This window comes from Oncorhynchus clarkii, chromosome 30 (genome assembly GCF_045791955.1).
Source record: "Oncorhynchus clarkii lewisi isolate Uvic-CL-2024 chromosome 30, UVic_Ocla_1.0, whole genome shotgun sequence".
NCBI lineage: Eukaryota > Metazoa > Chordata > Actinopteri > Salmoniformes > Salmonidae > Oncorhynchus > Oncorhynchus clarkii.
In genome coordinates this window covers 44,438,088-44,465,143 of record NC_092176.1, presented here as the reverse complement: position 1 = coordinate 44,465,143, position 27,056 = coordinate 44,438,088, and the positions used below count along the sequence as shown (strand labels likewise).

The 27,056-nt window shown below is 46.8% G+C and overlaps 1 protein-coding gene across 3 annotated transcripts in view; it reads left to right on the top strand.

The window, feature by feature from the left end:
• LOC139389979 (PDZ domain-containing protein 2-like) overlaps nucleotides 1-27,056 on the top strand; it is a 238,085-nt gene that overhangs the window by 191,678 nt on the left and 19,351 nt on the right. For 2 of the 3 annotated variants that reach the window (XM_071137043.1, XM_071137045.1), the window contains exons 14-21: nucleotides 6,354-6,441; nucleotides 15,564-15,664; nucleotides 15,999-16,167; nucleotides 18,014-18,229; nucleotides 18,407-19,116; nucleotides 19,519-19,663; nucleotides 22,193-26,471; nucleotides 26,683-26,800. In XM_071137043.1, coding sequence (XP_070993144.1) covers nucleotides 6,354-6,441; nucleotides 15,564-15,664; nucleotides 15,999-16,167; nucleotides 18,014-18,229; nucleotides 18,407-19,116; nucleotides 19,519-19,663; nucleotides 22,193-26,471; nucleotides 26,683-26,800 — 5,826 coding nt within the window. The remainder of the gene's footprint in view (nucleotides 1-6,353; nucleotides 6,442-15,563; nucleotides 15,665-15,998; nucleotides 16,168-18,013; nucleotides 18,230-18,406; nucleotides 19,117-19,518; nucleotides 19,664-22,192; nucleotides 26,472-26,682; nucleotides 26,801-27,056) is intronic. The other variant, XM_071137044.1, reaches the window with a different exon arrangement.

The following is a 27,056-nucleotide window of genomic DNA, read 5'->3' as shown; positions in this document are numbered from 1 at the left end:
ACACACACATCCCCCAAGGTACACACACACACACACACACACACACACACACACACATCCCCAAGGTACACACACACACACACACACACACACACACACATCCCCCAAGGTACACACACACCCCAAGGTACACACACATCCTACCCAAGGTACACACACACACACACACACACCCCCCCCCCAAGGTACACACACACACACCCCAAGGTACACATGCACACCCCAAGGTACACACACATCCCCCAAGGTACACACACACACACACACACACACACACATCCCCCGAAGAGGTACACAGACGCACACCCCAAGGTACACACACATCCCCCAAGGGACACACACACACACACACACACACACACACATCCCCAAGGTACACACACACACACACACACACACATCCCCCAAGGTACACACACACACACACCCCAAGGTACACACACACACACACCCCAAGGTACACACACACACACCCCAAGGTACACACACACACACCCCAAGGTACACACACACACACACACACACACCCCAAGGTACACACACACACACACCCCAAGGTACACACACACACCCCAAGGTACACACACACACACACCCCAAGGTACACACACACACACCCCAAGGTACACACACACACACCCCAAGGTACACACACACACACACACACACCCCAAGGTACACACACACACACACCCCAAGGTACACACACACACCCCAAGGTACACACACACACCCCAAAGTACACACACACACACACACCCCAAGGTACACACACACACCCCAAGGTACACACACACACACACACCCCAAGGTACACACACACACACCCCAAGGTACACACACACACCCCAAGGTACACACACACACACACCGCAAGGTACACACACACACACCCCAAGGTACACACGCACACACACACCCCAAGGTACACACACACACACACCAAGGTACACACACACACCCCAAGGTACACACACACACACCCCAAGGTACACACACACACACCCCAAGGTACACACACACACACCCCAAGGTACACACACACACCCCAAGGTACACACACACACACACACACCCCAAGGTACACACACACACCCCAAGGTACACACACACACACACCGCAAGGTACACACACACACACCCCAAGGTACACACACACACCCCAAGGTACACACACACACACACCAAGGTACACACACACACCCCAAGGTACACACACACACACCCCAAGGTACACACACACACCCCAAGGTACACACACACACACCCCAAGGTACACACACACACCCCAAGTTACACACACACAGACACACACCCCAAGGTACACACACACACACCCCAAGGTACACACACACACACCCCAAGGTACACACACACACCCCAAGGTACACACACACACACACACTGCAAGGTACACACACACACACACACCCCAAGGTACACACACACACACCCCAAGGTACACACACACACACACCCCAAGGTACACACACACACACACCCCAAGGTACACACACACACCCCAAGGTACACACACACACACACACACCCCAAGGTACACACACACACACACACCCCAAGGTACACACACACACACCCCAAGGTACACACACACACACCCCAAGGTACACACACACACCCCAAGGTACACACACACACACACTGCAAGGTACACACACACACACACACACACCCCAAGGTACACACACACACACCCCAAGGTACACACACACACACCCCAAGGTACACACACCCCAAGGTACACACACACACACCCCAAGGTACACACACACGCACACCCCAAGGTACACACACACACACCCCCCAAGAGGGGGAGAGAGAGAGAGAGAGAGAGAGAGAGAGAGAGAGAGAGAGAGAGCTGAATGTGCTGACTCGTCATAATGTAACCATAAGTGATCTCTGCTGTTAATGAAACAGGGAGGTGCTAGAGGCTGTAGGTTCCTGGTTTCTACAGACATATGCTACCACTTTAAATGTGAGAGGGTGGAACCTTTATGTGTAACTGGGGGTTGGATGGGTCAGGTGGTTAGAAGGGTCAGGGAGTAACGTATTGGTGTAGATAAATCACTCCGAGAAAGAGGGAGAGACAGGCGGAGGGAGAGACAGGTGGTGGGAGAGACAGGCAGAGGGAGAGACAGGCAGAGGGAGAGACAGGCGGAGGGAGAGACAGGCGGAGGGAGAGACAGACAGGCAGACGGTGGGAGAGACAGACAGGCAGACGGTGGGAGAGACAGACAGACAGACGGAGGGAGAGACAGACAGACAGACGGAGGGAGAGACAGACAGACAGACGGAGAGACAGACGGAGAGACAGACAGACAGACAGACAGACAGACAGACAGACAGATGGACGGAGAGACAGAGGGACAGACAGACAGTGGGAGAGACAGACAGGCAGACAGACAGACAGACAGACAGACAGACCGAGGGAGAGAGACAGACATACCGAGGGAGAGAGACAGACAGACCGAGGGAGAGAGACAGACAGACCGAGGGAGAGAGACAGACAGACCGAGGGAGAGAGACAGACAGACCGAGGGAGAGAGACAGACAGACAGACGGAGGGAGAGACAGACAGGCAGAGGGAGAGACAGGGAGAGGGAGAGGATAGAGACATAAAGATGGACATAGAGATTGAGAAAGAGGGAAAGAGACAGGGATGGCAGAGAGAGAGGCAGAGATTCCTGTCCTGCTATCTGTACAGCTTTGTGTCAATGAACCGTTGGAACAGTCAGGCAACAGCTCAACATCAGTGACAGCTCATTGTCTTATCTGGGCTATATTTCTAAAGACTTTGAGCGCTTAACCAACACCGAACCACCGAGTCTGCGTTCTCTCTGTCCTTGGTTTAGACAACCAGGTACTTTGACCATAGCGTGTTTTAACCAGATTCTCTAGTCCTGCAGTGCGGCCCAGACATGACGCGTTACATGACCTGTACTGAACTTTACTCACAGAGAGACATATGTGCTTCGCTGTAGGCAGACAAAGGGTCCCTTTACCTTAAACACTCCACTGACAATAACCCACAGTACAAGCTGATACCCTCGTGAATCTCCCTTCCGGAGATTCAGACTGGGGGTTGCGTCTCTGGTCTCTGAACAGATTTAATTCGGCTGGTATCAACACCAGGTTGTTTGACACTATTGGTTCATGTTGTCTAATCCATCAGACATGTGGAGACCTACCTTAAATCCCCATTGAACCCCAGTAGGATCTATTAAAAACTAGTCCACTGTCAGATGCTCCTTTATCCCATATACAGTATGGTAACGATTGGTAAGGGCAGATCTGATTCTAGATCTGTGGTTAGTGGCAACTTCTACCTCGAGTCAAGAAACAGGCACACAGTTGAACCAGACAGACATGAAGGGGCGTTTGGGGGGGGGGGGGGGGGGGGGGGGGGGGGTGAAGCTAACAAGCTGCAACCTGATAGGTTGCTAGTAGATCAGCTGACGGGAGCGGAGCGGGAGCAGCATTTTTATGGTGAGCTGAAGAGGAAGTGGCCTCTGCTAAGAGAGAGAGGGGGAGAGCGAGGGGGAGAGAGAGAGTGAGAGGGGGGAGAGAGAGAGAGTGAGAGAGAGACAGAGGGGGAGAAAGAGAGAGAGAGGGGAGACAGAGAGACAGAGGGGGAGAGAGAGAGAGAGACAGAGAGACAGCGGGGGAGAAAGAGAGAGAGAGGGGAGAAAGAGAGAGAGAGGGGGGGGGGAGAAAGAGAGAGAGGGAGGGGGGGGCAGAGAGACAGAGGGGGAGAAAGAGAGAGAGCGAGAGAGAGAGACAGAGGGAGGGAGACAGAGGGGGAGAAAGAGAGAGAGAGAGAGAGAGAGGGGGGGAGAAAGAGAGAGAGTGAGGGGTGGGCAGAGAGACAGAGGGGGAGAAAGAGAGAGAGCGAGAGAGAGAGACAGAGGGGGGAGAGAGAGAGAGAGAGAGAGGGAGGGAGACAGAGGGGGAGAAAGAGAGTAACACAGTCATCAACAAGTCCTAGCTCTCTTCAAGCTGCAGCATCAACTCCTCCAGCATGTTAGTGTTTGTCAGGCTGATCAGATGCTGTTAACTCCTCCAGCATGTTAGTGTTTGTCAGGCTGATCAGATGCTATTAACTCCTCCAGCATGTTAATGTTTGTCAGGCTGATCAGATGCTGTTGACTCCTCCAGCATGTTAATGTTTGTCAGGCTGATCAGATGCTGTTAACTCCTCCAGCATGTTAGTGTTTGTCAGGCTGATCAGATGCTATTAACTCCTCCAGCATGTTAATGTTTGTCAGGCTGATCAGATGCTGTTAACTCCTCCAGCATGTTAATGTTTGTCAGGCTGATCAGATGCTGTTAACTCCTCCAGCATGTTAATGTTTGTCAGGCTGATCAGATGCTGTTAACTCCTCCAGCATGTTAGTGTTTGTCAGGCTGATCAGATGCTATTAACTCCTCCAGCATGTTAATGTTTGTCAGGCTGATCAGATGCTGTTAACTCCTCCAGCATGTTAATGTTTGTCAGGCTGATCAGATGCTGTTAACTGCTCTAGCATGTTAATGTTTGTCAGCCTGATCAGATACTGTTAACTCCTCCAGCATGTTAATGTTTGTCAGCCTGATCAGATGCTGTTGACTCCTCCAGCACTGGCCTGCCTGGGAAAGCAAAGGAAGACTCAAAAGCATTTTAGTGCTCCAATCAAATGAAGGCAAAACACAGGAATATGTCCCAAATGGCACCCTATTCCCTATGTAGTGCACTACTTTTGACACAGGCCCTTATCAAAAGTAGTGCACTATGTATGGAATAGGGTGCAATTTGGGATACAAACTGTATCGAAGAGCTCTCTAGCTACAGAGTCAGAACCCTGCAATTACGGCAGTATTGTGGTTTGTTTTTGTTAAATGTAATTTCATTGAAAGATAAGAGTGATTATGAGTGATTATGGATGTCATTACTTTTTAAAGGACTGTAGTTGGGTGCTGGGCGGTGAATACTGAGCAGGGTTTCTGTTAGTTAGTTATGCTCCTACCAAGCTACATCAAAATTACATTTTCTATTTCTTAACATTACAAATTGAAGTGTTGTTCCGTTGTTAGAGTTTAGTTTCTCTTCTTAAACCTATCCATTTTGGGTTATCTATTTAAATGATTTAGCCTTTTATAATCCAGAACATTATATTGTGGTGATGCCAGCTGACATTCCTCTGTTAGTCCTCTTGTTGTTTCTGTCAACTTGTCTGTTCTGATCCAGAGCGCCTGGCCTGGGCTTGACTGGACTGGCCTTGGCTTGACTGGCCTGGACTGGACTGGCCTGGACTGGCCTGGACTGGGCTTGACTGGACTGGCCTTGACTGAACTGGCCTTGACTGGACTGGCCTTGACTGGACTGGCCTTGGCTGGACTGGCCTTGACTGGACTGGCCGTGACTGGACTGGGCGTGATTGGCCTGGCCTTGACTGGACTGGCCTTGACTGGACTGGCCTTGACCTGGACTGGCCTTGACTGGACTGGACTGGACTGGCCTTGACTGGACTGGCCTTGACTGGCCTGGCCTTGGTTGGACTGGCCTTGACTGGACTGGCCGTGACTGGACTGGCCGTGACTGGCCTGGCCTTGACTGGACTGGCCTTGACTGGACTGGCCTTGACCTGGACTGGCCTTGACTGGACTGGACTGGACTGGCCTTGACTGGACTGGCCTTGACTGGCCTGGCCTTGGTTGGACTGGCCTTGACTGGACTGGCCTTGACTTGACTGGCCTGGCCTTGACTGGACTGGCCTTGACTGGACTGGCCTGGACTGGACTGGCCTTGACTGGACTGGCCTTGACTGGACTGGCCTTGACTGGACTGGCCTTGACTGGACTGGACTGGACTGGCCTTGACTGGACTGGCCTTGACTGGACTGGACTGGACTGGCCTTGACTGGACTGGCCTTGACTTGACTGGACTGGCCTTGACTGGACTGGCCTTGACTGGACTGGCCTGGACTGGACTGGCTTTGACTGGACTGGCCTTGACTGGACTGGCCTTGACTGGACTGGCCTTGACTGGACTGGCCGTGACTGGACTGGCCGTGACTGGACTGGCCTTGACTGGACTGGCCTTGACTGGCCTGGCCTTGACTGGACTGGCCTGGCCTGGCCTGGCCTTGACTTCATTGACATCTGGTGGTTACATTGTGCCAAACACCTGTTGCACAAGGTACACAGTGTGTCATAGGAGTAGTGCTGATCTAGGATCAGGTCTGTCTGGTCCATAATCAGGATCCTTGATCAGCACTAGTGTGAGACTAGGGCCCAGTGGTGAATGTGGTTCAATGAGTGTTTCCTGAACGTTCCTCTCTGTTTTGTTCCTCCAGGTTTCAGAGCAGGAGATGGATGATGTAATCACTAGGTCTTCACACAGAGACAGTCTGAGTAAGGACGGACACGCCTCTCAAACTCTAGGTCTGTCTCTCTCCCCCCCCCCCCCGCACCCTCTCTCTCTGTCTTTCTTCTCTCTCTCACTCTCTTTCTCTCTCTCTCTCTCTCTTTCTCTCTCTCTCTTTCTCGCTTTCTCTCTCTCTCTCTCTCTCTCTCTCTCTCTTCTCTCTCTCTCTGTCTTTTTTCTCTCTCTCACCTCTTTCTCTCTCACCTCTCTCTCTCTCTTTCTCGCTTTCTCTCTTTCGCTCTTTCTCTCGCTCTCTCTCTCTTACTCTCTCTCTCTCTCTCTCTTTATCTTTCCCTCTCTCTCTCCTCTCTCTCACCTCTTTCTCTCTCTCTCTTTATCTCTCCCTCTCTCTCTCTCCTCTCTCTCACCTCTTTCTCTCTCTCTCTCTTTATCTCTCTCTCTCTTCTCTCTCACCTCTTTCTCTCTCTCTCTATCTCTCTCTCTCTCTTTCTCTCTCTCTCTCTCTTTATCTCTCCCTCTCTCTCTCCTCTCTCTCACCTCTTTCTCTCTCTCTTTCTCTCTCTCTTTCTCTCTCTCTCTCTCTCTTTATCTCTCCCTCTCTCTCTCTCTCTCTCCTCTCTCTCACCTCTTTCTCTCTCTCTTTCTCTCACTCTCTCTCTCTTTCCCGCTTTCTCTCTCTCTCTCTTTCTTCTCTCTCTCACCTCTTTCTCTCTCACCTCTCTCTCTCTCTTTCTCGCTTTCTCTCTTTCTCTCTTTCTCTCGCTCTCTGTCTTTCTCTCTCTCTCTCTCTCCTCTCTCTCACCTCTTTCTCTCTCTCACCTCTCTCTCTCTCTCTTTCTCTCTTTCTTTCTTTCTCTCTTTCTCTCTTTCTTTTTCCCTCTTTCTCTCTACCTCTTTCTCTCTTTCTCTCGCTCTCTGTCTTTCTTCTTTACCTCCTCTCTCTCACATCTGTCCTCTCTCTCGATCGATGAAGAGAGTGTCAATCATTTTTTTAAGAGTCTCAGGGCTCTATATTCGGCTGGTGTTAAGGAGGCACAAGTCTTAAAACACACGTTAGTTTTGCATTTCGTCATGTTTTTATTTATTTATTTATTTATTTCTACCTTTATTTAACCAGGTAGGCTAGTTGAGAACAAGTTCTCATTTACAACTGTGACCTGGCCAAGATAAAGACTGTCGCTCTGGAATTTTGTGCCGGTGAATCTTCTATTTAGAAACATAAAATAAATTGGTTTCCCTCCCATTTCGTTTATTTTGACGAAAAACCAAAAACCAAGCATAGCTTACTCTCCCCTATAATAACAGCTGGTTTTGTAGCATCACATAGGTGTGTTATTTTATGCGTTAGCCAATTAGCCTATCAATAAAGTTTTAAAGTCAAATCAAATTGTATTCATCACAATACAACTAGTGTGGACTTTACAGTGACATCATTGCTTAGGAACCTTACCCAACGATGCAGAGTTTGAAAATAATAATAACAAGATAGTAACTAGCACAAGAGGAATACAATTAAGTACAACATAATGAACACATTAAGTGCCTGTGCCAGATCAATGTAGAGCTATATACAGGAAGTACCAGATCAATGTAGAGCTATATACAGGAAGTACCAGATCAATTTAGAGCTATATACAGGAAGTACCAGATCAATTTAGAGCTATATACAGGAAGTACCAGATCAATGTGGAGCTATATACAGGAAGTACCAGATCAATGTGAAGCTATATACAGGAAGTACCAGATCAATGTGGAGCTATATACAGGAATGACCAGATCAATGTGGAGCTATATACAGGAAGTACCAGATCAATGTGGAGCTATATACAGGAGTACCAGATCAATGTGGAGCTATATACAGGAAGTACCAGATCAATGTGGAGCTATATACAGGAAGTACCAGATCAATGTGGAGCTATATACAGGAAGTACCAGATCAATGTAGAGCTATATACAGGAAGTACCAGATCAATGTGGAGCTATATACAGGAAGTACCAGATCAATGTGGAGCTATATACAGGAAGTACCAGATCAATGTGGAGCTATATACAGGAAGTACCAGATCAATGTGGAGCTATATACAGGAAGTACCAGATCAGTGTGGAGCTATATACAGGAATGACCAGATCAATTTAGAGCTATATACAGGAAGTACCAGATCAATGTGGAGCTATATACAGGAAGTACCAGATCAATGTGAAGCTATATACAGGAAGTACCAGATCAATGTGGAGCTATATACAGGAAGTACCAGATCAGTGTAGAACTATATACAGGAAGTACCAGATCAATGTGGAGCTATATACAGGAATTACCAGTACCAGATCAATGTAGAGCTACATACAGGAAGTACCAGTATCAGATCAATGTGGAGCTATATCCAGGGAGTACCAGATCAATGTGGAGCTATATACAGGGAGTACCAGTACCAGATCAATGTGGAGATATATACAGGGAGTACCAGTACCAGATCAATGTGGAGCTATATACAGGGAGTACCAGATCAGTGTGGAGCTATATACAGGAAGTTCCAGTACCAGATCAATGTGCAGAGGTACGAGGTACTTGAGGTAGATATGTACATGAAGGCAGGGTAAAGTGACTAGACATCGGGATAGATAATAATGAGGTATTTGAGGTAGATATGTAGATGAAGGCAGGGTAAAGTGACTAGGCATCAGGATAGATAATAAGGTATTGAGGTAGATATGTAGATGAAGGCAGGGTAAAGTGACTAGGCATCAGGATAGATAATAATAAGGTATTTGAGGTAGATATGTACATGAAGGCAGGGTAAAGTGACTAGGCATCAGGATAGATAATAATAAGGTACTTGAGGTAGATATGTACATGAAGGCAGGGTAAAGTGACTAGACATCAGGATAGATAATAATAAGGTATTTGAGGTAGACATGTATATGAAGGCAGGGTAAAGTGACTAGACATCAGGATAGATAATAATAAGGTATTTGAGGTAGATATGTACATGAAGGCAGGGTAAAGTGACTAGTCATCAGGATAGATAATAATAAGGTATTTGAGGTAGATATGTACATGAAGGCAGGGTAAAGTGACTAGACATCAGGATAGATAATAATAATGTGTTTGATGTTGATACAGTGCCTTCGGAAAGTATTCACAAACCTTGAAAGTGTTCCACATTTTGTTCGGTTACAGCCTCATTTTAAAATGTATTAAATCAGTTTTTACCCTCATCAATTTACACACAAGACCCCATAATGACAAAGCAAAACCTTGATTTATTTATTTTTTGCTCATTTGCTAAAAAACTGAATTATCACCACATACACAAGTATTCAGACCGTTTACTCAGTACTTTGTTGAAGCACCTTTGGCAGTGATTACAGCCTCGAGTCTTCTTGGGTATGACGCTACAAGCTTGGCACACCTGTATTTGGGGAGTTTCTCCCATTCTTCTCTGCAGATCCTTTCAAGCTCTGTCAGGTTGGATGGGGAGCGTCGCTGCACAGCTATTTTCAGGTGTCTCCAAAGATGTTAAATCGGGTTCAAGTCCGTGCTCTGTCTGGGCCACTCAAGGACATTCAGAAATTGCCCTGAAACCACTCCTGTGTTGTCTTGGCTGTGTGCTTAGGGTCGTTGTCCTGTTGGAAGGTGAACCTTCGCCCCAGTCTGAGGTTCTGAGCGCTCTGAAGCAGGTTTTCATCAAGGATCTCTGTTCTTTGCTCCGTTACGTTCACCTGTGTATCGATCCTGACTAGTTTCCCAGTCCCTGCCGCTGAAAAACATCCCCACAGCATGATGCTTCACCATAGGGATGGTGCCAGGTTTCCTCCAGACGTGACGCTTGGCATTCAGGCCATAGAGTTCTATCTTGGTTTCATCAGACCAGAGAATCTTGCTTCTTATGGTCTGTGAGTCTTTAGATGCCTTTTGGCAAACTCCAAGTGGGCTGTCATGTTCCTTTTTACTGAGTAGTGGATTCCATCTGACAACTCCACCATAAAGGCCTGATTGGTGAAGTGCTGCAAAGATGGTTGTCCTTCTGGAAGGTTCTCCCATCTCCACAGAGGAACTCTGGAGCGCTGTCAGAGTTACCATCGGGTTCTTGTACACCTCCCTGACCAAGGCCCTTCTCCCCCGATTTCTCAGTTTGGCTGGGCAGCCAGCTCTAGGAAGAGTCTTGGTGGTTCCAATCTTCTTTAATTTAAGAATGATGGCCACGCGCTGTACTGCAGCACCAGCAGTGCCACCAGAGACTCTGGGTTCGCGCCCAGGCTCTGTCGTAACTGGCCGCGACCGGGAGGTCCGTGGGGCGACGCACAACTGGCCTAGCGTCGTCCGGGTTAGGGAGGGTTTGGCCGGTAGGGATATCCTTGTCTCATCGCGCACCAGCGACTCCTGTGGCGGGCCGGGCGCAGTGCGCGCTAACCAAGGTTGCCAGGCGCACAGTGTTTCCTCCGACACATTGGTGCTGCTGGCTTCCAGGTTGGATGCGCGCTGTGTTTAAGAAGCAGTGCGGCTTGGTTGGGTTGTGTTTCGGGGGACGCATGACTTTCAACCTTTGTCTCTCCCGAGCCCGTACTGGAGTTGTAGCGATGAGACAAGATAGTAGTTACTAACAATTGGATACCACGAAATTGGGGAGAAAAAGGGGTAAAAAAAATGTTTTTAAAGAAACAAAAAAAAAGAATGATGGCCACTGTGTTCTTGGGGACCTTCAATGCTGCAGAAATGTTTTGGTGTATATATAGTATATACAGTCTAATGAGTGTGTATATATAGTATACGTGTGTATATATAGTCTAGTGAGTGTGTATATAGTGTGTATATATTTTTTTATTTTTTTATTTCACCTTTATGTAACCAGGTAGGCAAGTTGAGAACAAGTTCTCATTTACAATTGCGACCTGGCCAAGATAAAGCAAAGCAGTTCAACACATACAACGACACAGAGTTACACATGGAGTAAAACAAACATACAGTCAATAATACAGTATAAACAAGTCTATATACGATGTGAGCAAATGAGGTGAGATAAGGGAGGTAAAGGCAAAAAAAGGCCATGGTGGCAAAGTAAATACAATATAGCAAGTAAAACACTGGAATGGTAGATTTGCAGTGGAAGAATGTGCAAAGTAGAAATAAAAATAATGGGGTGCAAAGGAGCAAAATAAATAAATAAATACAGTAGGGAAAGAGGTAGTTGTTTGGGCCAAATTATAGGTGGGCTATGTACAGGGGCAGTAATCTGTGAGCTGCTCTGACAGTTGGTGCTTAAAGCTAGTGAGGGAGATAAGTGTTTCCAGTTTCAGAGATTTTTGTAGTTCGTTCCAGTCATTGGCAGCAGAGAACTGGAAGGAGAGGCGGCCAAAGAAAAATTGGTTTTGGGGGTGACTAGAGAGATATACCTGCTGGAGCGTGTGCTACAGGTGGGAGATGCTATGGTGACCAGCGAGCTGAGATAAGGGGGGACTTTACCTAGCAGGGTCTTGTAGATGACATGGAGCCAGTGGGTTTGGCGACGAGTATGAAGCGAGGGCCAGCCAACGAGAGCGTACAGGTCGCAATAGTGGGTAGTATATGGGGCTTATAGTGTAGTGAGTGTGTATATATAGTCTAGTGAGTATGTATATAGTGTGTATATATAGTCTAGTGAGTGTGTATATAGTGTGCATATATAGTGTAGTGAGTGTGTATATAGTGTGTATATATATATATAGTGTAGTGAGTGTGTATATAGTGTGTATATAGTCTAGTGAGTGTGTATATATTGTGTATATATAGTGTAGTGAGTGTGTATATATAGTGTAGTGAGTGTGTATATAGTGTAGTGAGTGTGTATATAGTGTGTATATATAGTCTAGTGAGTGTGTATATAGTGTGTATATATAGTGTAGTGAGTGTGTATATAGTGTGTATATATAGTCTAGTGAGTGTGAATATAGTGTGTATATATAGTCTAGTGAGTGTGTATATAGTGTGTATATATAGTGTAGTGAGTTTGCGACGTGTCAGTACAAGATGTAGTCAGTTCAGATAGTTTGGGCACCATTAAATGGTCTACTGAGAGAGCTTTGCCCTCATGCCTTTTCATTATTCACAATTCACATACAGTTGAAGTCGGAAGTTTACATACATTTAGGTTGGAGTCATTAACTCGTTTTTCAACCCCTCCACAAGTTTCTTGTTAACAAACTATAGTTTTGGCAAGTCGGTTAGGACATCTACTTTCATCTACTTTTTAAAGTAATTTTTCAAACAATTGTTTACAGACAGATTATTTAACTTATAATTCACTGTATCTCAATTCCAGTGGGTCAGAAGTTTGCATAGACTAAGTTGACTGTGCCTTTAAACAGCTTGGAAAATTACAGAAAATGATGTCATGGCTTTAGATGCTTCTGATAGGCTAATTGACATCATTTGAGTAAATTGGAGGTGTACCTGTGGATGTATTTCAAGGCCTACCTTCAAACTCAGTGCCTCTTTGCTTGACATCATGGGAAAATAAAAATAAATCAGCCAAGACCTCAGAAAAACAATTGTAGACCTCCTCAAGTCTGGTTCATCCTTGGGAGTAATTTCCAAATCAAATCAAATCAATCCCAGAACAACAGCAAAGGACCTTGTGAGTTACACCAGCTCTGTCAGGAGGAATGGGCCAAAATTCACCAAAATTATTTTGGGAAGCTTGTGGAAGGCTACCCGAAACGTTTGATCCAAGTTAAACAATTTGTAGGCAATGCTACCAAATACTAATTTAGTGTATGTAAACTTCTGTCCCACTGGGAATTTGATGAAAGAAATAAAAGCTGAAATAAATGATTCTCTCTACTATTATTCTGACATTTCACATTCTTAAAATAAATGGTGATCCTAACTGACCTAAAACAGGGAATTTTTACTGGGATTAAATGTCAAGAATTGTGAAAAAACTGAGTTTAAATGTATTTGGCAAAGGTGTATGTAAACTTCTGACTTCAACTGTACCTGCATTTCACTTTTTCATGTAGGCTATCCATCCCCATTTTCAAATAGCGCCCCTTTTCCGATTACCAAAGACAGGCTCCTCCAAACTACTTAATCCTATAATGCCATATCACCTGCAGAGAATCTGGAGAATCTTCCTCGTACATAGGCAGCGATACAATGGACAGAATCCGAGTAATTTGTGATGTGTGAATGTTATTCCTAATGGCATGTAACCCTATGTGTACACAGTTTCTGGCCCAATCCTTTTTATAAATATTGTTGTTAGTTTAACAAACAGATTGATTGTTTTTCGTTTGTTTGATATAAAAAAAACCTGAACTTATTAGAAAGATTCACCGTCCAATGGGGTTGATGGGGAGAACGCAGGCTACATGGCTCGAACCCGATACGATTCCTCGTCTGCTATTTCTGGAGGAGTCCTAATATGACCTGTTAGATGGTTCCATGATGTTTATAAAACATTTGAGATCAGTATAACGGTGGACACTCCCTCTTTCTCTGTATACTGGATCTTTAACCAGCCCCTGTGAACAGTTTGGACGTGCATAAAACCCTCCATTAGTCTGTATTATACGCCCACCAGGAGCAATTATGGTGCCTGGAACTGTATCTAGACATAACCTATTTTAAAACTGTTCCTGGAACTGTATCTAGACATAACCTATTTTAAAACTGTTCCTGGAACTGTATCTAGACAGCATATTTTAAAACTGTTCCTGGAACTGTATCTAGACAGCCTATTTTAAAACTGTTCCTGGAACTGTATCTAGACAGCCTATTTTAAAACTGTTCCTGGAACTGTATCTAGACAGCCTATTTTAAAACTGTTCCTGGAACTGTATCTAGACAGCCTATTTTAAAACTGTTCCTGGAACTGTATTTAGACAGCCTATTTTAAAACTGTTCCTGGAACTGTATCTAGACAGCCTATTTTAAAATGTGCCTGGAACTGTATTTAGACAGCCTATTTTAAAACTGTGCCTGGAACTGTATCTAGACAGCCTATTTTAAAACTGTGCCTGGAACTGTATTTAGACAGCCTATTTTAAAACTGTGCCTGGAACTGTATCTAGACAGCCTATTTTAAAACTGTTCCTGGAACTGTATCTAGACAGCCTATTTTAAAACAAGTAGTTGTTTCATTTTTATTAGAATTTGATGAGAATTATACATTGTCTTTTTAGACCTTAATCAATTTAATATTGCTTAACAACTACATTTGGCATGTCCATGTCCTGACTACAATTTACAGTAGGCCTTAGCCCCTGTAGTTTATCAGTGCAAATGCTACAGCCTACACCGATTACCCGCCCTGTCACGCTCTGTCACGCCCTGTCACGCACTGTCACACCCTGACCCTAGAGAGCTGTTTATTCTCTATGTTGGTTGGGTCGGGGTGGGATTTAGGACTTCCCTGCCACCGATTATGCACCCTGTCACGCCCTGACCCTAGAGAGCTGTTTATTCTCTATGTTGGTTTGGTCGGGGTGGGATTTAGGGTGGGTTATCTAGGGCAATTGTATTTCTATGGGGTCCTGATATGGTTCCCAATCAGAGGCAGCTGTTTATCGTTGTCTCTGATTGGGGATCATGTTTAGGCAGCCATTTTCCCATTGTGCTTTGTGGGATCTTATTATTAGCGTCACGTTTCGGTTGTTCGTTTTGTTTTGTTCTTTGAAGTTTTAATTTCTAAAATAAAGGATGGATAACATACCACGCTGCATCTTGGTCTACTCCTTATGACGAACGTCACACACCCCTTACACTTTTAATACTTATTCTTTTATTAAAACTTCTTTAAGCATTATTGGTTAAGTGCTTGTAAAGTAAAGCATTTCACTAAGTTCTACACCTGTTGTATTCGGCGCATGTGACAAATAAAATTAGATTCAATTTTATTTTATTTGAAATACACAACTTGAAGCAACCACATATTTACCCATGGAACACGTTCTGATTGGCCAGTGAGGGGCCAAGCCTCGACCCACCCACAACTTGTTGTGTTTCACCGCTTGCTACTGTGCCCATAATTCTGGTTGTGAAAATAGCCAAAATATTTCTTACACACCCCCAAACCTATATTTCTTATCGCCAGCGCTTAGAAGTGCTTACCTGGTATCATAGTCTGTTGTGATATCTATATTGGAGTCAGGTTGTTGAGTGAATGGGATTCTAGTCTAACCTGTTTCCTCTGACCTCTAGGCATGCCTTCTAAGAGCCCCTCCCTCACAGTGAAGGCCAAACAGGCAGATGGCTCTTCCCTCAGCTGGACCATGAAGAGGTTCCTGGAGCCCGCCAGCAGGGTATGCCATACATTACACACAACAATCAATATATCAATCAATCGATCTATCAGTACATGAACCAATCAATCAATCAATCGATCGATCACCAGTCAATGTCCATTCACTATTGTTAGGAATCACCGATGTTTTTGCAGCTGAATCATATTGGGTTGAGACAATACCTTGTCCTAATCTATTCTTCCTCTTCAGCAGAGTTCCGAAAGCTCTCAGACTCTCATTAGATTCATAGGATAAATGGGGGTAAATGGAACACTCAAGGCTTTGAGTCTTCCTTCTTACACGAATGTAGGTGTTCCTCTTGCTTTAATGTAATCTCTCTCTTTCTGAGCAGCAAGGGTCTCTGAGTTCGGAGGCGGAGCTATCTCAGTACTTTTCCCAGGAAGTAACCAGTCATTCGTCGCTGTCGGAAACCACTGCGATGGGATCCAGTGATGACGACATGCTCCACCACAGGAGCTGTAACACCTCAATAGACGACACCCCCGCCACTCAGCCACATGGTACAGTCCATTTCCCCTATTCCACATCCAAATGGTATATGAAAAAGAGTGCCACCAACTGATAGTGGTCTCAGTAAGAGGTGCCGGTTTAGATCTAGCTACAACTGTCCTGGTTTAGATCTAGCTACAACAGTCCTGGTTTAGATCTAGCTACAACTGTCCTGGTTTAGATCTAGCTACAACAGTCCTGGTTTAGATCTAGCTACAACTGTCCTGGTTTAGATCTAGCTACAACTGTCCTGGTTTAGATCTAGCTACAACTGTCCTGGTTTAGATCTAGCTACAACTGTCCTGGTTTAGATCTAGCTACAACTGTCCTGGTTTAGATCTAGCTACAACAGTCCTGGTTTAGATCTAGCTACAACAGTCCTGGTTTAGATCTAGCTACAACAGTCCTGGTTTAGATCTAGCTACAACTGACCTGGTTTAGATCTAGCTACAACAGTCCTGGTTTAGATCTAGCTACAACTGTCCTGGTTTAGATCTAGCTACAACAGTCCTGGTTTAGATCTAGCTACAACAGTCCTGGTTTAGATCTAGCTACAACTGTCCTGGTTTAGATCTAGCTACAACTGTCCTGGTTTAGATCTAGCTACAACTGTCCTGGTTTAGATCTAGCTACAACAGTCCTGGTTTAGATCTAGCTACAACAGTCCTGGTTTAGATCTAGCTACAACAGTCCTGGTTTAGATCTAGCTACAACAGTCCTGGTTTAGATCTAGCTACAACTGTCCTGGTTTAGATCCAGCTACAACAGTCCCGGTGCCTCTGTTAGAAGGCATGGTAATGACTAGTAGGAAACAGATGTACAAAACACACTTTATTACACACACATTAACAGACACACACACACACACACACACACACATACACATACACACACTCACTGGTCAGTGACCTACAGACGGAAGGCTTGTCCATGGGAAGAAGGAAAAGGTTCAGTTGGCTAGCGGTCCAACTGTGTGATGTTCCCGGGCAGAGGTTAATGAGAGAGCTGCCTGCTGGAGACTGAGTCCAGGGACAGAAGTAAGGGGGTTTGAAAACCACCAGGTAAGGCCTGTGATTGGTTCACCCCACGATGTGATAAGGGCCCCTAGCAACCCCCTTAGCAATGGAGTGGCCAGGACCAGAGGTGTGAACGACCGGGAGATGGTAGTCTCTGCTGGGGCTAGAGAGTCCCCAAGTTAGTCTCTAACTGCCAGGACCAGAGGTGAGATGGTAGCCTCTGCTGGGGCTAGAGAGTCCCCAAGTTAGTCTCTAACTGCCAGGACCAGAGGTGAGATGGTAGCCTCTGCTGGGGCTAGAGAGTCCCCAAGTTAGTCTCTTAACTGCCAGGACCAGAGGTGAGATGGTAGCCTCTGCTGGGGCTAGAGAGTCCCCAAGTTAGTCTCTAACTGCCAGGACCAGAGGTGAGATGGTAGCCTCTGCTGGGGCTAGAGAGTCCCCAAGTTAGTCTCTAACTGCCAGGACCAGAGGTGAGATGGTAGCCTCTGCTTGGGCTAGAGAGTCCCCAAGTTAGCCTCTAACTGCCAGGACCAGAGGTGAGATGGTAGTCTCTGCTGTGGCTAGAGAGTCCCCAAGTTAGCCTCTAACTGCCAGGACCAGAGGTGAGATGGTAGTCTCTGCTGGGGCTAGAGAGTCCTCAAGTTAGTCTCTTAACTGCCAGGACCAGAGAGAGGGTTTTTCTGCAGAACAGTTTACTAATGTTGTGTTATAGTATAGCTATAAGAACCATACATCAATCTAATCAGCAGCTGGGTAAACCAGCATTATGTTTTCCTGAAACCATTGATGTTCATGTTCAGTTTCACCTGACATCTCTGTCTCTGTCTTCCTCTGGTGGCAGGGTTAAAAGATGCCTCTGGTGTAGGAGTGGAGGTCAGCGTGGAGGTCAGAACAGATGATAAGGCTCCCGGTGTCCCGGTGTTAAACCGGCCAGTGGAGACCACCCAGCGCCAGACCAGCGTGTGTAGTCCTGGTAGCAACTCCGTCCGCAGTCCACTGCTCCGACAGAGACGAGTCATCTGCCGTGACGATGAGGTCAGCGATGATGAAGATGCTGGTGAGGATATGATGGAGATACCGTGTTGGTCAAAAATGTTATGTTTTCTGTCTTTTATGAGACTTATTGGGATCAGCAAGTCAGTTCCTGTACAATATCTGGATGTGTGTTAAACCCTCTCCTTTCATTCGCTCTCTCTCTCTCTTTCTCTCTCTCTCTCTATTCTTCTTTGTCTAGTTACCCTGCCCTTCCGCCAGGTCGCTGGTCGTGTTCCCGCCATGGGGGTGGTTGCTGACTCTGGCATCATGATCTCTACGTCATCAGTGGAGTTGGACGAGGAGAGTGAAGGCCCACATATCCTGCTTCATAGTAATTCTCTGGAGTCACAGGAAGGGGTCGGTTTCGTTCCTTCCTCCGGCGCAGAATCGCCCTTCATGCCTATCCGCCAGTCGGACCACCACCAGACCCCCGGGGGAGGAGGAGGGTCTTTCCCCACGACAGGCCCCAGTAACCTGGGTGTGAGGATGGACTCTCAGGGCCCCCTGGAGCCCAAGCACTCCCCTAAGCTGGAACACAAGGCTGTGACACGCGTCAAGAGTATGCTGAGCATCGAGGCCCCGCCCATCCAGCCAACCAATCAGCAGAACCAGAACCAGAGAACCAAAGGAGAGGAGTCTCCGACCTCCTCATCCTCCCAGTCTCTGGCCCCTCAGCCTGGGGTAGGTTCCAGCCACTCCCTGGGACGGCCTGGTTGTAACCCCAACCTCCTCTGTAAGAAGGGCGAGGCCTGCAGCGAGTTGGCGGGGGAGGAGCCAGCTCACTGCACCATCGACAAGGTGGTCCTGAGGAGGAGTGAGGAGGAGTCCTTCGGTCTGGACCTGGAGATCAGATCCTCTCCTCTGAAGGTGGTGATCACTGGATTGAGGATTGGAGGAGCGGCCGAGAGAGTACGTTGTTTTTCCCGGCCTGGAATCCAAACTGTTATTTCACCATATCAGTTTTGGATTCCAGGCTAATGTCTACAGTACACAGACATCACAAATCGTGCATGTTAACACTGGTACCAGGAGTTAATCAAAAGTCAATCAGCCAGGCAATATGTACCTAACTGCAGTACACTGATAAAATCAGCCAGACAATATGTATCTAACTGCAGTACACTGATAAAATCAGCCAGTATACAATCGTACGTCCTCAATAAAACTATTAAGCTGGCCGCCTGTTCCTTGCCCTAATGTCTTCATCCTTCTTTACAAAACTTTGCTTTGTTTGATCCTCTCCACCGTCCCCTTTTGATGACCTCATACACGGTACCTTTTGAGATGTGACACTTTATGGCCTGGTTGCAGGAATCCCGGGGCAGGATGTGTGTGGGAGACGAGATCGTGTCGATTGGGGACACGCCCACGTGCTCCTCGTCATATCACGACATCTGTGAGCTCATGCACAACCTTCCCGTGACCCTCGCGCTGGAGGTCAAAAGGCCCATGTCAGGTGAGTCTATGCGTCCTCCTGCAGACCTGTGATTTGACGTTACACCTCCACATAAGACCTGTCATGCGATGACATCTGTGTTATTAAAAACAGCTCATCACAACCGCCTTTTCCAGTTTCTTTATAACTTACATTACACTAAAGCTTGAAACATTACAAATGTTGACCCAGATAGCATGAAAGGGGTTTTCATGCCAGTCAGTATTCTGACAGTGGGCATAATCTGTAATATCATGTTATGTCATCCCTATGACAGCATTATAACAACCAGGGCTCTTGAACTGTTTCCAACCTGAATACTAACTAAAATAACATAACAAATATATATATATTTTTTTTAAACAACTGTCCAGCACTCATGAGCTCACCTGGAGTGATCAGAGACTCTCCACCTGTGGTGACTAAAACATGCAAAATAACCGTCTGTTCTTTCTTCTTCCTTGAAGTAATCATTGATAATGCACAAATTGATGGATGTGAGCAAGGCTGTGACCGTCACATAGCTCTCCACCTATCCAATCACTATCAGATCGACATCAAGACAAGGGAAGGGAGGAATAAAAGGAAGATTTAACTTATTTAATTATAAGGATGGATCACTTGAATGATAAAACCCTAGTTCGAAAAAAACAAGATGAAACTTGACCAAACTATCCCTATAAAGGATCCTTAACTACCGCCACTCACTAGTCACTAAGAGCACAGTCTGTCTTCCTGTTGCCCCTTCCATCTTCCCCTAATGCTGCCTTCCCTAAGACATAGGACCTCAGCAGTCTGCCCTCTGCTGGCAGAACCCTAACCCTGCACCCCAAAGGGAACAGCACGCTGCTGGCTTTGTATCCATGGTGACTATCCATTTATTTACCTCAGTAGCTGACCAGTAGTTGACCAGTAGTGACCAGTAGTTGACTAGTAGTTGACCAGTAGTGACCAGTAGTTGACTAGTAGTTGACCAGTAGTGACCAGTAGTTGACCAGTAGTGACCAGTAGTTGACCAGTAGTGACCAGTAGTGACCAGTAGTTGACCAGTAGTGACCAGTAGTTTACCAGTAGGTGACCAGTAGTGACCAGTAGTTGACCAGTAGTGACCAGTAGTTGACCAGTAGTGACCAGTAGTTGACCAAGGGTTGCAAAATTCCACTAACTTTCCCAAAATTCCCAGAAATCCTGGTTTGAGGATTCTGGACTTCCTGTTTATTTCCTCCAGATTCCGGGAATTTTCCAGCCAGGATTTCTGGGAAATCAGGGAATGTCAGGAACGTTGCCGGAATTTAACTAAACCTACCAGTAGTAGATCCGTAGAAGTTCGTAGAAGTCCCCCCGCTGCCACATGTCTTGTTAGCTAGCATGAGCTGACATTAGATTTTGCATAGCTTTTTTGTTGTTGTTTTTGTTGTTATTTTGTTGCTTATTGGTTACTGTCTTTCTGTAACCACACCGTTTACCTCCCTGTTAGTGAGCATTTCTCCTTTGCCAAGATAATCAATTCAGACAGGGGTGGCATATCAAGAAGCTGATTAAACACAGGTGGATAATTACATAGGTGCACCTTGTAGATGGGATGATAGCCTCGGCACTCACAACAACAACAACAACAACTAACCTAATCTGAAGAAGAGTAGCCTAACTGTGTGTGCCTAATATTCTGTCTGTCTGCCTGTGTGTCAATTGTCTGCCTGTCTCTCTGTGGGAAGTGTGGAGATCAAACCACCCTCTTCTTTGTAAAGCATGACGCTATACAATAACAGTGTATTTGTCACCCATTGCATTCATCATTTTTTAACTTAATGCACAACAGACCAAGCCTGGAATCCAAATTGATGCTCTGTGAAATCATGGTGAGCACAGCTTTCAGTCTGGTTTAACCAGGCTACAACAGACTTGCTTCTGCTGGGCTGTAGACCGAACAAGGGGCTGCTGGTTCGATCCACAAAATCCTTTCCACATCAGATTTGAGGAATTTGTCATTTGATCCGAGAGCTTTTCCAAAGCCTTTTTAGATATTGGGAATCCAGGTCAGTGGAAATGCGCTGGCGTCAAAGGAATGTTGATTTGTAAAACAGATTCAGTATGTCAACTTACTTCCTGGTATGTCTGACGTTATTGGTGCATTCGGTCACGTGATTAGTATTATTGAATGTGCCATTAAATACTGACGTCCCATTGCTCATTTCTCAACTCTCTCATATCTGGTTCAAAGTGGCTTGATTACATGAGGTTGCTGAAATAAATGTCTCGTTCAGTTGAAGAATGAAAGTACATTCTGGACAGAATGAGTATAGTACTTGTTATTTTATGTGAAGAGTTGATTTCAAAACATGTGTTTTGTTTTAACATGTTGCTAAATTGCACTTTAGTAAAATGTAATTACTAGAATAATGTTCTCCATGTTGTTTCTGTATGAATTACAGTGTTAGGCTTACTACACTGTAGGTATACAGTGTAGATATAAGAGCAATTTAACATTAAGTGTCACACAACTAAAACCTGACTGCCTCTGAAGTAATTAATTAATCTCTCCTCGTACAGCTGTAGATCGCCTGTCCAGCCTCATGATGTCATCGGGGAGTTGTGATGTCATGGGTCCCTCCAATGGGGGGGCTCCAAATCCAGGAAGTCCCTCCTCCTCCTCACCGACCAATCACAATCCCAAACCCACAACCCCAATCAACCACAACCACAGCAATGATATACCGGTCACCTACATTGATGACGTCATGACCAGACTAAGCTCCTCCGATGTAAAGAGCGCCCTCTCTTCCAATACCCTCAAAGCCCCTTCAGAAGCACAACGTACTGAGCCTATGGCCTGTAAGTCAGCTGTAGACAGCAAGGCCCTGCCAGAGAATGAGAAAAGCAGAGTTCAGACTCCTCCAGCATTGCCCAGTCAATTGGATTTCTCTGTCTTGGACTCTGGAAAGAAATGCTGCCTCATGCCTGTGGGTAAAACATTCTTGAACAATTACTCCAGAAACTTTAGCAGTAATCTCACAGACGAGGGAATGAACGCTCTTTCAAATAGGGTGGAGAGCGATTCGAACTGCAACATGTACGACATGGTTGGCGGCAGTGATTCGGAGAGCGAAGACACCGCCACCGACAACAGCCGTGGCGCTGCCGGCGATAACAAACCGGCGAGCCGCAGTGTCGGCGCTGAGCCCCAGGACACGGATTCTGATGAGAAGGAAGTGGAGATTTGTTACAGTGAGGCCCAGCGGCCCAGCACTCTGAGTCAGGCAGCGCTGACTCACCTAACAGATGGGCCATTGTCTCCACAGCTCCATATCTCTATCTCTGGCTCTGACGGCAGCCACAGTACAAAGGAGACTAGGCCCTTTGATGTAGCACTAGACTCTGCTGCTTCCTCCTCCTCCACTGTCACTACTACTTCAGCGGCCTCCCAGCAAAACGAAGACTGCTCTGTTGTAACAACCCAATCCAACCCCAATCAGAAACCATTCCCCTCACTGTCTCAGGGTCTGCCTGCCTCTGGCTCTCTATCCTCAGGTGCCTTTCTGGCTGTGGAGGCCAAAGGTTCCCCTTGCCAAGAAATGCCCCGCCAGTCTTCCAACGACACAGATTCTGTGCCCACTACAAGCCCTGCAGGGCCTTCAGAAAGTGGTGTCAACAGGGTTTGTGACACTGTTATAACACATCCAATAAAACCCGGCCATGCTCCTTCATTAAGCGTCTGCACTACCCCCATTGCAGCGGCTAGCCACAACATCGCGCGACAGAGTCAGGAGAGGTCAGCCCGACTCCGTGCAAACGTTTCACCGGCTGCGGCTTTAGGAAAACTATCTAACACACAATCGTCATCATCCCACTCAACGGTGGGGGAGGCAAATCCCTCCAACTATAGCAATGTCTGGTCAGGCGCATCTAAACCATTGTCAACATCGCTAACAACAAGAGACAGTCAGAGAGAGAAAGTTCCCTCGTCAATATCGCTGACAACAAGAGACAGGGAGAGAGAGAAAGTTCCCTCGTCAATATTGCTAACAACAAGAGACAGGGAGAGAGAGAAAGTTCCCTCGTCACCATCGCTAACAACAAGAGACAGGGAGAGAGAGAAAGTTCCCTCATCAACATCGCTAACAACAAGAGACAGTGAGAGAGAGAAAGTTCCCTCATCAACATCGCTAACAACAAGAGACAGTGAGAGAGAGAAAGTTCCCTCGTCAACATCGCTAACAACAAGAGACAGTGAGAAAGAGAAAGTTCCCTCGTCAATATCGCTAACAACAAGAGACAGGGAGAGAGAGAAAGTTCCCTTGTCAATATCGCTAACAACAAGAGACAGGGAGAGAGAGAAAGTTCCCTCGTCGACATCGCCAACAACAAGAGACAGGGAGAGAGAGAAAGTTCCCTCGTCAACATCGCTAACAACAAGAGACAGTGATAGAGAGAAGGTTCCCTCGTCAACATCGCCAACAACAAGAGACAGGGAGAGAGAGAAAGTTCCCTCGTCAACATCGCTAACAACAAGAGACAGTGAGAGAGAGAAAGTTCCCTCGTCAACATCGCTAACAACAAGAGACAGGGAGAGAGAGAAAGTTCCCTCGTCAACATCGCTAACAACAAGAGACAGGGAGAGAGAGAAAGTTCCTTCGTCAATATCGCTAAAAACAAGAGACAGTGAGAGAGAGAAAGTTCCCTCGTCAACATCGCTAACAACAAGAGACAGTGAGAGAGAGAAAGTTCCCTCGTCAACATCGCTAACAACAAGAGACAGGGAGAGAGAGAAAGTTCCCTCGTCAACATCGCTAACAACAAGAGACAGGGAGAGAGAGAACGTTCCCTCGTCAATATCGCCAACAACAAGAGACAGTGAGAGAGAGAAAGTTCCCTTGTCAACATCGCTAACAACAAGAGACAGTGAGAGAGAGAAAGTTCCCTCGTCAACATCGCTAACAACAAGAGACAGGGAGAGAGAGAAAGTTCCCTCGTCAACATCGCTAACAACAAGAGACAGGGAGAGAGAGAAAGTTCCCTTAACATCCCTGGACCTCAGGTTGGTCCAGAATAACCCTAATAGTCCCTCTCTCAGGACATCCGGTCCCAAATCAGTCAACAACATTTCAACAGACAGTCCTCTATCCAGCAGTAGCAGCAGGCTCAGAGTCAATGACAAAGTCCAGAAGACCAGCAGCACTGCACCCAAAATGAAGGGGCTCAACATCAAGAGTAAAACCAAACCCCAGGAGCAACTTTCCCCAAAACCAGCCAGAGCAGAAAGTCCGTCGGTTCTGAGGAAAGCCAACAACACTTCTCCGCTCCAGTCCCCCAAACTGCAAGCCAAGAAGGTGGGCTCCCCACTGCAAACCAGGAACGTGGATTCCCCTCTGCTTACCAGAAAGGCAGCCGTAACCAGCAGCCTAAAAAGTAAACAGCAAGACCGGAGCAGCAGTAGTAGTAGCCCTGCCACACCCATAACAGATGGAGGCCAGGACAACCCCACAACCACTACTACGCCAGAACCAATCAGCCAATCACAATCAACTACCAAGATGAAGGTAGAGGAGCAACGTCTACACAAAGAGGTGGAGCAAGGGATTTTGGTGGTGGCCAAGTCAAAAGAACGACCAGAGCCAGTCCAAACTACCCAGAGGACCTTCATCGAGGTGCGACTCTCATCCTCATCTCCCTCCTCCACGCCTACACCAGTTCTGGCACCAAAGGAAGTTGTGTATTCAAACGATTACTCAATTCCTCATACCAAAAATGTTACTCAACACAAGGATCAGGTCAATGGAAATCCAGTAGAGACCAGTCTATGGTCAGGAACCCCTGCAACCCCTGGCTCGGTGTGTAATCTTGAAAAAGTCAACAACACTACCAGTGAATCAGCAGTGAACTCAATAGTCCTAGAATCCGTAGATGGGGTTCCTTTGCCTATGAGCAATGGTCCCATAGACATCTCTCACATGAACTGTAGTATAACAGAGACGGATGAAACTGAGAGCCTCAAAGCAAACAAGTCCAAACTGAAGGCGATGGAGCGTCGTAGTTTCTCCACAGACAACAGCGTCTCAGGGGACCCAAACCCCTTCTCTGTCCGCCAGAGGATCAAGTCCTTTGAGAACCTGGCCAGCTTCGACAAGCCAGTGCTCAAATGCATCGACATCCAGTCCTTTGCTCAGTCCTATGCTCTGACAGCAACGTTGAAGCCGCCTCTCAACCGGAGACTGTCTGGCTACATGTCTGGATCGGTAAGCTCCATAGACTGTCGTTCGCTACGAAGGAGCTTCAGTTCGTGCATCGACAACTTCAACGCATTAACCCCCTTGACCCCAATGTCGCCTCAGCTTCGCAAGTCACCGTCGAGCCTGACCCTCACAAACTTTGACCTGTTGACGCAAAGCTGCAGCACTAGCGAAGCTCCCCTCGGACATATCCAGGACCAACTTGGAGATGGAGAAAGTCCCAGAATCTCCCCAGGAGTTGTAACCCTAACCCCTCAGACGCCTCCGGTGATGCGGAGTCGCCAGGCCCGAGGTCATGCCAACCTGTCCCGGTCCAGACTGAGGGAGCTCAGGGCCCTTAGCATGCCCGACCTGGACAAGCTCTGCACCGATGACTTCTCCAGCGACCCAGGGACCAACGCCACCATTAAGACGGCGCTGGAGATACACCCAGCCAGGCCCACAGAGGTCGTTCAGAACCAAACAGGGGGCTGTTCCCCGCCTCCTAACCCCACCGGGATGCACCCGACCAGGGCCAGCTGGGCGGATACCGGGGCCAGCCTGGACCCCATTCAGAGGAAAACCAACTGTCAGCAGGCAGATATTCAGAACTGGTCCATCAGGTAAGTGCGAACACCAACCCTGTCTATACTATTTCTACAATAGGATTCAAATATACAATACGTAAATCCTCCAAAGGTTGTAGACAGACAGACACACAGAGACACACGCACACTCACACACAGAGACAGACGCACTCACTCACACACACACAGACACACGAGTAAAGCAGTAGGTCACAGCCCATATTGGAATGGTCTGTTTCCTCTGCAGTTTGACAGTGCTGGCTGGCTCTCCGGTGGAGCAGAGTAAGCTGCAGGCGGTCCTGGCCTCCGTGACCACCAAGACAGACGTGTTGGCACTGCTACAGGAGGCCAAGGCTCTCTCTGAGGTAACCGGTAACACACACCAACACACACACAACTTTGTCTAATGATTTGTTCCCTGCCATACACTCAGCCATACACCCAGCCATACACCCAGCCATACACTCAGCCATACACCCAGCCATACACCCAGCCATACACTCAGCCATACATTCAGCCATACATTCAGCCATACATTCAGCCATACACTCAGCCATACACTCAGCCATAAAGTCATCCATAAAGTCAGCCATGCACTCAGTCATACACTCAGCCATAAAG